At 50.9% G+C, this 14,554-nt stretch overlaps 1 protein-coding gene across 1 annotated transcript in view; it reads left to right on the forward strand.

The window, feature by feature from the left end:
- The window catches only part of LOC121865341 (zwei Ig domain protein zig-8-like), a gene marked incomplete at its 3' end in the record, with an annotated part of 36,479 nt that extends 24,506 nt beyond the window's left edge, over nt 1–11,973 (forward strand). Inside the window, 1 exon segment of the mRNA XM_042364682.1 lies at nt 11,855–11,973. Coding sequence (XP_042220616.1) covers nt 11,855–11,973 — 119 coding nt within the window.
- Nucleotides 11,974–14,554: the final 2,581 nt, after the last annotated feature.

Raw genomic sequence — 14,554 nt, forward strand, 5'->3', positions numbered from 1 at the left:
ATAACATACACCTGACTGTACTTTTAAGATAACATACACTGACTATACTTAAAGATAACATACACCCTGACTATAAGATAACATACACCCTGACTATACTTGTAAATACAAACACCTGACTAAACTTTAAGATAACATACACCTGACTATACTTTAAGATAACATACACCTGACTATAAGATAACACACCCTGACTATACTTTAAGATAACATACACCTGACTATACCTTAAAAAATAACATACACCCTGACTATACTTAAAAGATAACATACACCCTGACTATAAGATAACATACACCCTGACTATAAGATAACATACACCTGACTATACTTTAAGATAACATACACCTGACTATACTTTAAGATAACATACACCCTGACTATACCTTAAAAATAACATATACCCTGACTATACAAAGATAACATACACCCTGACTATAAGATAACATACACCTGACTATAAGATAACATACACCCTGACTATAAGATAACATTCACCCTGACTTAAAGATAACATATATATATATACCGTTGCTAGGTACCCAACAGTAACACCCTGTACCGTATATTCATTATTAACTTGGTCTGTAAATGCAAGGTCGACTGAGGCGGTTGGGTCACGTCAGCTTTAAGGCACCACTTTGCTTCACTCTCTGTATGTTAATATTTGCACCACAACTCCATTAACAGTTAATCACGACGTTAAGTTTAGTTGGTCCGTTTTAGAGGGATTTGTGGTTTGGTTGGAGTTAGGTTAGGGTAGGGTGGGGTGGGGTAGGGGTAGGATGGGGTGGGGTAGGGGTGGGGTGGGGTGAGGGTAGGTAGGGAGTAGGGTAGGGTGGGAGTAGGGTAGGAGTGGGGTAGAGTAGGGTAGGAGTAGGTTAGGTTAGGTTAAGATTGAGTTAGGTTAGGAAAGTTAGGTTAGGTTAGAGTTAGGTAGGGTAGGAGTAGGGTAGGGTAGGGTGGGGTAGGGTAGGGTAGGGTAGGGTAGGGTAGGGTAGGAGTAGGGTAGGGTGGGGTGGGTTAGGGTAGGGTGGGGTGGAGTTAGGGTAGGAATGGGATAGGAGTATGGTAGGGTTGGGTAGGAAGTGGGTTAGGGTAGGTTAAGGTTGGGTTAGGGTAGGTTAGGGTAGGGTAGGTTAGGGTAGGTTAATGTTACGTTGGGTGGGGTGGGATTGGGTTAGGGTAGGAGTGGTAGGTTAGGTTAGGATTAGGGTTGGAGTTGGGTAGGGTAGGTTAGGTTAGGGTAAGTGGGAGTAGGGTAAAGTAGGAGTAAAGTTGGGAGTTGGGTAGGTGAGAAGAGGTTAGGTATGATGTGGATGTCAGGTGAGTGCCAGGTGGGTGCCAGGTGGGTGTCAGGTGAGTGCCAAGTGGGTGCCAGGTGGGTGTCAGGTGAGTGCCAGGTGGGTGCCAGGTGGGTGTCAGGGAGGTCCAAGTGGGTGCCAGGTGGGTGTCAGGTGGGTGCCAGGTGGGTGTCAGGTGAGTGCCAGGTGGGTGCCAGGTGGGTGTCAGGTGGGTGCCAGGTGGGTGCCAGGTGGGTGTCAGTTAGGTATCCATCCTAATGACCACCCATGACCCTAGACAGAACAATTAGTCAAACCTGCACTCCTGTAGGTCATTCATTGGCTAGAAAAAAGAATTGCTACTCAAAATGAGGAAATTGCCGTTACATTACTGCGTCTCCTAATTACCAGTATCGCGTTATGTGGAGAAAATACTTGCATTAAATGACTTTCTATATGGACTATTTAACAACTATGGCCAGTTATGATATTATTCTGTGCTGTTATGTTTACAGGTGGGTGACCTTTATCTGATAAAAAAAACACACACACACACACACACACACACACACACACACACACACACACACTACAACACTAACAAAATTCTACAAAACGCACCATATAAAATATAAAAACACCACTCTAGCCTTAAAATAACAACACTCACAATTTACTTATACTGCACAGCCCTGAAATGTATTCAATACATTATCATTATGCTAATCAAATAAGTCTATAATTTCAGCCACCGGCTAGCTTATTAATAAACCGTTTATGTATTATTATTATATATATATATATGTATATATGTACATACCCAACCATTAAAAACACGAGTGTGGACAGGTAAAAATTTCATCACGAAACTGAACCACCACCACCACCACAACCATGAACACCACCACACCACCACCACTAGACACCACCACAACCACCACACACACCACCACGATCACCACTGAACACCACGCAACCACCACCACCATTATCTGCCAATACAACATATAATTTCAACCAATCATAACAAACTTTTAAACCAACAATGATCAGGTGCAGGGTGGTTATGGCGAGGGCTCATCCACGGCACGCCGAGAAGTCAAATATTCTGAGGGAGTTTGAGCACGTAAAGGCCAAAGCAATTTCAAGAGTTGTGAAGGTACATTACACAAGTAGCGTGGGCGTCCACTTAACTCTTACCTCTGTAACACCTGTGATTAAGTGCTGGGAAGGAGGGAGAGGGAGGGTGGGGAGGAGGGGAAGGGTGGGGACGGGGGTGAGTGAAGTAGGGAGAGAGAAGAAGGGATGAGGTTGGGATAAGGTGGAGGAGAAAGAGAAAAAAAAAAAGGAGGAGGGTGAGGGGAAAGAGAGAGAAAAAAGCAAGAAAAAGGACACAGGAAAAACAGTATACGAGATATGACAGCGAGACAGACAAACAGACAACACAACGAGATAAACAGGAGACAGAGATACAAGTGGCGAAAAAAATGAGACAGAGACAGACAGACAGAGACAAAACAAACCGATAAAGAAAGAGGGAAAGAATAACGGTAGAGTCAGAGGATAAACAAACGAACAATAACAGTGAACACGAAAGAAAGTAGAGAACGATAAAAGGTGACCACTACAAAAGACACTGAGAGACGATCACCCAATTACCTCCAGAGAGAGAGAAGGAAGAGATAAAGGAAAGAAAGAGAGAGAGAGAGAAAAAGAGAGAGAGAGAGAGAGAGAGAGAGAGAGAGTGGATGCTGGTGGCCTGAATTGTGATGGACGGGTAGAGCATGTCATTGTCAAAGGGAACATGCAGATGAAACTCTTCCACCACCACCACTACCACCACTACCACTTCCACTATCACCACTACTTCTACCACAGACAAATTTGCGTCTTAAACAGTGTGAAACCCAGTCTCTTCACCTGTCAGTTTTATCACACAGTTATTCACAGTTACTACCTAAGCCAGTCTCCTGTTAGAGTGGTGTGGTGGGACCCACCCGGGCACACCTTGATACACTCGGTAGACGATAAAACTCACCTGTATTGGCCGCCACACCTAACGACGTGACTAATGTGTTCAAACAAAGAAACACTGACAAACTTCTCATTAATCAGTAACACAGGGTAGGTGGGTAGTAACACAGGGTAGGTGGGTAGTAACACAGGTAGGTGGGTAGCAACACAGGGTAGGTGGGGAACACAGGGTAGGTGGTAGTAACACAGGGTAGGTGGGCAACACAGGTGGTGGGCAGCAACACTGGGTAGGTGGGTAGCAACACAGGGTAGGTGGGTAGCAACACAGGTGTAGGTGGGCAACACAGGTGGAGTGGGCAGCAACACAGGGTAGGTGGGTAGTAACACAGGGTAGGTGGGCAGCAACACAGGGTAGGTGGGTAACACGGGTAGGTGGGCAGCAACACAGGGTAGGTGGTAGTAACACAGGGTAGGTGGGTGTAACACAGGTAGGTGGGTGTAACGTAGGTGGGTAACACAGAGTAGGTGGGTAGTAACACAGGGGTAGGTGGTAGTAACACAGGGTAGGTGGGTGTAACACAGGGTAGGTGGTGTAACACAGGGTGGAGTGGTAGTAACACAGGGTAGGTGGGCAGCAACACGGTAGGTGGTAGTAACACACAGAGAGTAGGTGGGCAAGTAACACAGGGTAGGTGGTGGTAACACAGGGTAGGTGGGCAGCAACACAGGGTAGGTGGGTAGCAGCACAGGGTAGGTGGGTAGTAACACAGGGTAGGTGGGTAGTAACACAGGGTAGGTGGGTAGTAACACAGGGTAGGTGGGTAGCACAGAGGGTGGTAGTAACACAGGGTAGGTGGGTAGTAACACAGGGTAGGTGGGTAGTAACACAGGGTAGGTGGGCAACACAGAGGTGGGTGGTGTAACACACAGGTAGGTGGGCAGCAACACAGGGCAGGTGGGTAGCCTTTGAGGTAGGTGGGTAGCCTGGAGCAGGTGGTGTAACACAGGGTAGGTGGGTAGTAACACAGGGTGGGTGGGTAGTAACACAGGGTAGGTGGGTAGTAACACAGGGTGGAGTGGGTGTAACACAGGGTGGGTGGGTAGCAACACAGGGTGGGCGGGTGGGTGCGTAACACAGGGTGGGTGGTGTGAACACAGGCAGGTGGGTAACACAGGGTAGGTGGGACACCCAGTGGTAGGTGGGCAGTAACACAGTTTGGGTGGGTAGTAACACACAGGGTGGGTGGGTAGCAACAAAGGGTAGGTGGGTAGTAACACAGGGTGGGTGGGTAGTAACAGGTGAGTGAGTAGTAACACAGGGTAGGTGGGCAGCAACACAGGGTAGGTGGGTAGTAACACAGGGTGGGTGGGTAGTAACAAAGGAGTAGGTGGGTAGTAACACGGGAGGTGGGTAGTAACACAGGGTAGGTGGGTAGTAACACAGGGTAGGTGGAGGCAACACAGGGTAGGTGGTAGTAACACAGGGTAGGTGGGTAGTAACACAGGGTAGGTGGGTAGTAACAAAGGGTAGGTGTAACACAAGGGTAGGTGGGTAGTAACACAGGAGTAGGTGGTGTGAGTAACACAGGGTGGGTGGGCAGCAACACAGGGTGGGTGGTAGTAACACAGGGTAGGTGGGTAGTAACACAGGGTAGGTGGGTAGTAACACAGGAGTAGGTGGGTAGTAACACAGGGTAGGGGGTAGCAACACAGGGTATGTGGGTAGTAACACAGGGTAGGTGGGTAGTAACACAGGGTAGGTGGGTAGTAACACAGGGTAGGTGGGTAGTAACACAGGGGTAGGTGGGTAGTAACACAGGGTAGGTGGGTAACACAGGGTAGGTGGGAGCAACACAGGGTAGGTGGGTAGTAACACAGGTAGGTGGGTAGTAGCACACAGGGTATGGTAGTAACACAAGGTAGGTGGAGTATGTAGGGTAGGTGGGTAGTAACACAGGTATGTGGGTAGTAAGACAGGGTGAGGTGGGTAACAAACACAGGGTAGGTGGGTAGCTACACAGGAGTAGGTGGGTAGCAACACAGGGTAGGTGAGTAGCAACACAGGGTAGGTGGAGGCGTAACACAGGAGTAGGTGGGTAGTAACACAGGGTAGGTGGGTAGCAACACAGGAGTAGGTGGTAGCAACACAAGGTAGGTGGTAGTAACACAGGGTAGGTGGGTAGCAACACACAGGGTAGGTGGTAGTAACAGGGTAGGTGGGCAGCATACAGGGGTAGGTGGGTAGTAACACAAGGTAGGTGGGTATGCCACAGGTAGGTGGGTAGTAACACAGGCAGGTGGGTAGCAACACAGGGTAGGTGGGTAACAACACAGGGTAGGTGGAGTAACACAGGTAGGTGGGTAGTAACACAGGTGGGTGGGCAGCAACACAGGGTAGGTGGGTGGCAAACACAGGGTGGGTGGGTAGTAACTTTGGGGTAGGTGGGTAGCAACACAGGATGGTGGGTAGCAACACAGGGTAGGTGGTAGTGTAACACAGGGTAGGTGGGTAGTAACACAGGGTAGGTGGGGTAGTAACAAGAGATGAGGTGGGTAGTAACACAGGGTAGGTGGGTAGTAACAAAGGTGGGTGGGTAGTAACACAGGTAGGTGGGTAGTAACACAGGGTAGGTGGGTAGTAACACAGGGTAGGTGGGTAGTAACAAAGGGTAGGTGGGTATGCAACAGGGTAGGTGGGAGTAACACAGGGTGGTGGGTAGTAACACAGGGTAGGTGGTAGTAACACACAGGTAGGTGAGTAGAACAAAGGGTAGGTGGGTAGTAACACAGGGTAGGTGGGTAGTAACAAGGGCAGGTGGGTAGAACACACAGGGTGGGTGGGCAGCAACACAGGGTGGAGTGGGTAGTAACACACAGGGTAGGTGGGTAGCAACACAGGGTAGGTGGGTAGTAACACAGGGTAGGTGGTAGTAAACACAGGGTAGGTGGGTAGTAACACAGGGTAGGTGGGTAGTAACACAGGGTAGGTGGGTAGTAACAAGGGTAGGTGGGTAGTAACACAGGGTAGGTGGGTAGTAACAAAGGAGTAGGTGGGTAAGCAACAGTAGGTGGGTGGTAGTAACACAGGGTAGGTGGGTAGTAACACAGGGTAGGTGGGTAGTAACACAGGGGTAGGTGGGTAGTAACACAGGGTAGTGGGTAGTAACAAGGGTAGGTGGGTAGTAACACAGGGTAGGTGGTAGTAACACAGGGGTAGGTGGGTAGCAACACAGGGTAGGTGGAGTAGTAACACAGGGTAGGTGGGTAGCAACACAGGGGTAGGTGGGTAGCCAACACAGGAGTAGGTGGGTAGTAACACAGGGTAGGTGGGTAGTAAACACAGTAGGTGGGTAGTAAAACAGGGTAGGTGGGTAGTAACACAGGGTGGGTGGGTAACACAGGGTGGGTGGGTAGTAAAAACAGGGTAGGTGGGTTGCTTACAGGGTAGGTGGGTAGCAACACAGGGTAGGTGGGTAGTAACACAGGGTGAGGTGGGTGACCAACACAGGGTAGGTGGGTAGTAACAAAGAGGTAGGTGGTAGTAACACACAGGGTAGGTGGGTAGTAACAAGGGTAGGTGGGTAGTAACACAGGGTAGGTGGGCAGCAACACACAGGGTAGGTGAGTAATACACAGGGTAGGTGGGTAGTAACACAGGGTAGGTGGGTAGTAACACAGGGTAGGTGGTAAGCACAGGGTAGGTGGGTAGTAAAACAGGGTACAGGGGTTAGTAACACAGGTGGGTGGGATGGCACACAGGTAGGTGGGTAACACAGGGTAGGTGGAGCATGAACACACAGGGTAGGTGGGTAACACAGGGTAGGTGGGTAGTACAGGAGTAGGTGGGTAGCAACACACAGGGTGAGGTGGGTAGTAAGACAGGGGTGGGTGGGTAGTAACACGGGTAGGTGGGTAGTAACACAGGGTGGGTGGGTAGCAACACAGGTAGGTGGGTAGCCAACACAGGGTAGGTGGGTAGTAACACACAGGGTAGGTGGGTAGATAACACAGGAGTAGGTGGTGTAACACAGGGTAGGTGGTAGCAACACAGGGTAGGTGGGTAGTAACACAGGGTAGGTGGGTAGTACAGGGTAGGTGGTAGCAACACAGGTAGGTGGGTAGCAACACAGGGTAGGTGGGTAGTAGCACCGGGGTGCAGGTGGGTAGTAACACAGGGTATGTGGGCAGCAACACAGGATAGGTGGGCAGCAACACAGGGTAGGTGGGTAGTAACACAGGGTAGGTGGGTAGTAACACAGGGTAGGTGGGCAGCAACACAGGGTGGGTGAGTAGCTAACACAGGGTAGGTGGGCAACAAACAGGGTAGGTGGGCAGCAACACAGGGTAGGTGGGTAGCCAACACAGGGTAGGTGGGAGTAACACAGGAGTAGGTGGGTAGCAAACACACAGGGTAGGTAGGCAGCAACACAGGGTAGGTGTTAGCCTGGGAGTAGGTGGGTATGACAGGGAGTAGGTGGGTAGCTAACACAGGGTAGGTGGGTAAGTCCCAGGGTGGGTGGGTAGTAACACATGGTAGGTGGGTAGTAACACAGGGTGGGTGGGTAGTAACAGGGTAGGTGGGCAGCAACACAGGGTAGGTGGTGTAACACACAGGAGTGGTGGGTGCAACACATGGAGGTGGGTAGTACACAGGGTAGGTGGGTAGTAACACATGGTAGGTGGGTAGAACACAGGGTAGGTAGGCAGCAACACAGGGTAGGTGGCAGCAACAAAGGGTAGGTGGGTAGTAAACACAGGGTAGGTGGGCAGCAACACAGGAGTAGGTGAGAGCAAACACAGGGTAGGTGGGTAGTAACACAGGTAGGTGGGTAGTAACACAGGGTGGGTGGAGTAGTAACACAGGAGTAGGTGGGTAGTAACACAGGGTAGGTGGGCAGCAACACAGGTAGGTGGGTAGTAACACAGGGTAGGTGGTAGCAAACACATGGTAGGTGGGTAGTAACACAGGGTAGGTGGGTAGAAACACATGGTAGGTGGGTAGTAACACAGGGTAGGTGGGTAGCAACACAGGGTGGGTGGGCAGCAACACACAGGGTAGGTGGGTAGTAGCACAGGGTAGGTGGTAGCAACACATGGAAGGTGGGTAGTAACACAGGGCAGGTGGGTGCAACACATGGTAGGTGGGCAGTAACACAGAGTAGGTGGGCAGCAACAGGGTAGGTGGGTAGTAACACAGGTAGGTGGGTAGTAACAAAGGGTAGGTGGGTAGTAACACAGGGTGGGTGGGTAGTAACACAGGGTAGGTGGGTAGTTAAACAAGGTAGGTGGGTAGCAACACACAGTGTAGGTGGGCAGCAGCACAGGGTAGGTGGGTAGCTAACACAGGTGTAGGTGGGCAGCCAGCAGGGTAGGTGAGTAGTAACTACAGGGTGGGTGGGCAGCAACACATGGAAGGTGGGTAGTAACACAGGGTAGGTGGGTAGTAACACAGTGTAGGTGGGCAGCAACACAGGGGTAGGTGGGAGTAACACAGGTGTAGGTGGGCAGCAACACAGGGTGAGTGGGAGCAAAACACAGGGTAGGTGGGCAACAGGGTAGGTGGGCAGCAACACAGGGTAGGTGGGCAGCAACACAGGGTAGGTGGGTAGTAACACACAGGGTAGGTGGGCAGCAACACAGGGTAGGTGGGCAGCAACACAGGAGTAGTGGGTGGAAACACAGGGTAGGTGGGTAGCCAACACAGGGTAGGTGGGTAGTGACAGGGTACAGAGTGGCTAGACACAGGCTGTGAGTAGTAACACAGGGCAGGTGAGTAGAACACAGGGTAGGTGGGTAGTAACACAGGGTGGGTGGGTAGTAACACAGGTAGGTGGTAGTAACACAGGGCATGTGGGTAGTAACACAGGGTATGTGGGTAGTAACACAGGGTAGGTGGGTAGTAACACAGGGTAGGTGGGTAGTAAAACAAGGTAGGTGGGTAGTAACACAGGGTAGGTGGGCAGCAACACAGGGTAGGTGGGCAGCAACACATGGTAGGTGGGTATCAACACAGGGTAGTGGGTAGTAACACGGTGCAGGTGGGCAGCAACACAGGGTAGGTGGGCAGCAACACATGGTAGGTGGAGTAGTAACACAGGGTAGGTGGGTAGAAACACAGGTGTGGGTGGGCAACACAGGGTGGGTGGGTAGTAACACAGGGTAGGTGGGTAGTAACACAGGTGTAGGTGGGCAGCAACACAGGGTAGGTGGGTAGTAACACAGGGTAGGTGGGTGGGGAATAGCACAGCGGACCAACACAGCTGTAGCTCAGCCTCAGGGAACAGCTGAAAGTTCTATACTGTTTACAGCTGAATGAACAAGTGGTGGTGGTGGATGGTGAACAAGTGGTGGTGATGGTGGTGGATGGTGAACAAGTGGTGGTGATGGTGGTGGATGATGAACAAGTGGTGGTGGTGGTGGTGGATGGTGAACAAGTGGTGGTGATGGTGGTGGATGATGAACAAGTGGTGGTGATGGTGGTGGATGATGAACAAGTGTTAGTGGGTGTAGTGGATGATGAACAAGTAGAGGTGTTAGCGACGGTGGTGATTGATGAACAAGTGTTAGTGATGGTGGTGGATGATGAACAAGTGGCAGTGTTGAAACATAAAGAGACAGAAAATAAGAGACAGGACAAAGACACAACATTCTGTCTCTCAGTCTCGGAACAATTACAAAAACAAATCCATGTTGATTAAAAAAAACAGGGAGGCAATGACGTTTATAACCCGTTACTGTCCAGATTATGGTCAATTTTTGTCTGTGGTAGAAGTAGTGCTGGTGGTGAGTGGACGTGGTAGTGGTGGTGATAGTGATGGTGGTAGTGGTGGTGGTGCTGGTGGTGTGATGGTGGACGTGGTAGTGGTGTGGTGATAGTGATGGTGGTTGGTGGTGTGGTGGTGGTGGTGGTGGTGGTGCTGGTGGAGATAGTGGACGTGGTGAGTGGTGGTGATAGTGGTGGTTGGTGGTGGTGGTGGTGGTGGTGGTGGTGGTGGTGGTGGTGGTGGTGATGGTGGTGGTGGTGTTGGTGGTGGTAGTGGTAGTAGTAGTAGTAGTGAGTAGTGGTGAGTGGTGATAGAGGAGTGGGTAGTGAGTGGTGGTGGTGGTGATAGTGGAAGTGGTAGTAGTGGGTGTAGTGGGTGATGGTGGAGTGGTGGTGAGTGGTGGTAGTGGTGATGGTGGTGATGGTGGTGGTGGTGGTGGTGGTGGTAGTAGTAATGGTGGTGGTGATGGTGGTGATAGTATGGTGGAGGTGGTGGTAGTGGTAGTAGTGGTGGTAGTGGTGATAGTGGCGATACTGTAAACAAAAACTCACCCTTAAGCCACGGTCACAATATTATTTACACGAACTGGAATTAACAGCGCTACACAACACCAGGGTTACATAACAGTGTCAACCAGTCAGGGCCGGATTCAGGAGTGGGCAAAGTGGGCAGCTGCCCAGGGGCCTCCACATATTACAATATTTTATTTATTTGTTTATTCATTTGGATCATTTTATTTTTCATTCTTTAAAATTCATGTTTATCTATCACTTGTGTGTGTGTGTGTGTGTGTGTGTGTGTGTGTTGGGAATTTGTACACTACCAATAAATATACAGTTAATTAAAATTTCTCAATGCTCAATTTCCTCAATATAACTGCATATGGCTAAAATTCTCAAAGAAGTGTTCAAATTTCAAAAATTTTCCGTGGGTCTTACAGCGCCCCGGAACTCCCAGATGTTTGGCTCCTTCACTCGCCACCCCACCCTCTTGTGTAGTTATAATGAGGGGGCCTCCACAAAGAGGCTGCCCATGGGCCTCCCACGAGTCCTAAATTCGGCACTGCAACCAGTCGGTTTTACGGTAGATGGGAAGTGAAATAGAAGTGGATAAATAGAGAAATGAAAGAGAGAGGTAAAGAATGGACAGGGAGAAGTTAATAAAGACAGATAAGGGTTTAGGAAGAGTTTTCTGGTCACCTCATGTTTCCAGGAGTAATGGTGAAGTATTAGAAAACGAGATGTAACACACACAGCACGTCTCTCTCTCTCTCTCTCACTCTCACATCTCTCTCCCCATCCAACTTTATACACTACATCTATCAATCAATCTATCCTTAATTATCCAGTGTTTCTTTCTCTCTCACCCTCCATCTCCTCTCTCTCGCGCACTGGACACTGACAACATTGCAGGTGACTCACAGTAGCGTCCAGCCCTACCTCAACGACCAACAGGGTGACCTGGCAGGCTCAGTCCAGCTCCTGTCACCAAACTGTCAACAACAACAACAACAACAACAACAACAACTCGTGCGTGTGTCTGTGGCATATGAGAGGTGATTACGACAGACAGGTGATTAGACAGTCTGTGATAATGGTTAACGGTTCATAATTGTTTAATTTCTGACTCTGTCTCGTGATCCACCTGTTTAATCCCTGTCTCTGTCTCGTGATCCACCTGTCTAATTCATGTCTCTGCCTCATGACCCACCTGTATAATCCCTGTCTCTGCCTCATGATCCACCTGTCTAATCCGTCTCTGCCTCATGATCCACCTGTCTAATCCCTATCTCTCTCATGACCCACCTGTCTAATCCCCGTCTCTGTCTCGCAGGGGGGACGACCGCTACTGGGAGAGGACCAGACTTCGTGGGACAGATCGCCAACGTGACCGTGACAGCAGGACGTGACGCTGTTCTTACCTGTACTGTCGAGCGTCTCAGGGAGTACAAGGTGAGAGAGAGAGAGAGAGAGAGAGAGAAGAGAGAGAGAGAGAGAAGAGAGAAGTGACAGTGAGAGAGAGAGAGAGAGAGACAGTGAGAGAGAAAAAGAGTGAGACTGTAAGAGAGAAAGTCAAATATCCATTCACAGGTGAGTTAATTGGGGGTTAGGGGAGCGAACCAATGACCTATAGGACGGGAGGCGAGTGTTGTATCCACTTGACCACAAAATCACTTTTAGTATTTAGATAAACAATCTTTTAATTATTATCCAACTCCTATCATCCCTCGGTCATTGTCGGGGGGGGGGGCGAGGGTATTATCATCACCCACGTTGTTATTGTTGGATGTTATTTGTTGTTGGATTGGATTTCCGGATCGTAACTTGAGTCTGGTGGCCCCGCTGAACACGATATTGTATTGATACAGGTTCTACCCTCAGGCACAGGATGTACCCCTCTATTGATTGTGGTGGGGAGGGTGTATAAGTCAAAGGTTACGGTGATTTATACTGTACATGGTTCACCTCAATATTTTTTGTACATTTTTGTGTTATTGTTCACACAGACCATAACTTGACCCCACTGTTGTTATTGTTCACAGGAATCATACCTAACCTGACTTAACCTAATTTAACCTAACCTAACCAAACACGACTTAACCTAATCTAACCTATCTTGACCTGACCTAACCTAATCTAACCTAGCACCTTGCGACCTGATCTAGCAAGCCACCCTACCTAACCTGACCTTACCCGACCTAGCAACATGATCTAACCTAACCTAACCTAACACTACCAGTGATGATTCTTCAATTGGGTCAAACGTTTATCTAAGGTCGTGGCCTTGTTGGTCTGGATGTCAATTATCGCGTCTGTGTGTCGCGTCTGATGACTTACTATGAATATCTCAGTGATGGTGGTGGGGAGTGGTGGTGGGGTGGAGGGTGGTGGTGGTGTGGTGGTGGTGGAGGAGGAGTAGTGGTGGTGGGGAGTAGTGGTGGTGGTGGAGGTGGTAGTGGTGGTGAAGGGTAGTGGTGGTGGTGGAGGTAGTGGTGGTGGGAGTAGTGGTGGGGTGGAGGGTGGTGGTGGTGGTGGAGGTGAGTGGTGGTGGGGAGTAGTGGTGGTGGGAGTAGTGGTGGTGGTGGAGGGTAGTGGTGGTGAAGGGTGAGTGGGGTGAGGTGGAGGTAGTGGTGGTGAAGGGTAGTGGTGGTGGTGGAGGTGAGTGGTGGTGAGAGGGTAGTGGTGGTGGTGGAGGTAGTAGTGGTGGAGGGTGAGTGGTGGTGGTGGAGGGGTGAGTGGTGGTGAAGGGTAGTGGTGGTGGTGAAGGGTAGTGTGGTGGAGGGGTGAGTGGTGGTGGTGGAGGTAGTGGTGAGGTGGTGGAGGGTGGTGGTGGTGGTGGAGGGTAGTGGTGGTGGTGGGGAGTGAGTGGTGAGGTGGAGGGTAATGGGTGTGGTGGTGGAGGGTGGTGGTGGGTGGTGGTGGAGGGTAGTGGTGGTGGTGGGGAGTAGTGGTGGTGGTGGAGGTAGTGGTGGTGAGGGTAGTGGTGGTGGTGAAGGAGTAGTGGTGGTGAAGGGTGGTGGTGGTGGTGGAGGTAGTAGTGGTGGAGGTAGTGGTGGTGGTGGGAGTAGTGGTGGTGGTGGAGGTGAGTGGTGGTGAAGGGTAGTGGTGAGTGGTGGAGGGTAGTGGTGGTGGTGGAGGTGGGTGGTGGTGGTGGTGGAGGTAGTGGTGGTGGTGGGAGTAGTGGTGGGTGGTGGGAGGTAGTGGTGGTGAGAAGGGTAGTGGTGGTGGTGGAGGTAGTGGTGGTGGTGGAGGGTGGTGGTGGTGGAGGTAGTGGTGGTGAGGTGGTGGTGGAGGTAGTGGTGGTGGTGGGGAGGTAGTGGTGGTGGTGGAGGGTGAGTGGTGGTGAAGGGTAGTGGTGGTGGTGGTGGAGGTGAGTGGTGGTGAAGGGTGGTGGTGGTGGTGGAGGTAGTAGTAGTGGTGGAGGTAGTGGTGGTGGTGGAGGGTGAGTGGTGGTGGGGGAGTGGTGGTGGTGGAGGGTAGTGGTGGTGGTGGAGGGTAGTGGTGGTGGTGAGAGGGTAGTAGTGGTGGAGGGTAGTGGTGGTGGTGGAGGTAGTGGTGGTGAAGGGTGAGTGAGTGAGGTGGTGGAGGTAGTAGTGGTGGTGGAGGGTGGTAGTGGTGGTGGAGATTAGTGGTGGTGAAGGGTAGTGGTGGTGGTGGAGGGTAGTGGTGGTGGAGGGTAGTGGTGGTGGTAGTGAGGGTGAGTGGTGGTGGAGGGTAGTGGTGGCGGTGGAGGGTAGTGGTGGTGATGGTGGAGGTGAGAGTAGTGGTGGAGGTAGTAGTGGTGGTGGTGGAGGTAGTGGTGGTGGTGGTGGAGGTAGTAGTGGTGTGGAGGTAGTAGTGGTGGTGGTGAGAGGAGTAGTGGTGGTGGTGGTGGAGGGTAGTGGTGGTGGTGGAGGGTAGTAGTGGTGGTGGGAGGTAGTGGTGGTGGAGGTGGTGGGTGGTGGTGAAGGGTAGTGGTGGTGGAGGGTGGTACTTTGGTGGTGGAGGGTAGTGGTGGGGTGGTGGATGGTGGTAGTGAGCAATACATAGCTGA

This window comes from Homarus americanus, unplaced genomic scaffold, assembly GCF_018991925.1.
Source record: "Homarus americanus isolate GMGI-L3 unplaced genomic scaffold, GMGI_Hamer_2.0 scaffold23070, whole genome shotgun sequence".
NCBI lineage: Eukaryota > Metazoa > Arthropoda > Malacostraca > Decapoda > Nephropidae > Homarus > Homarus americanus.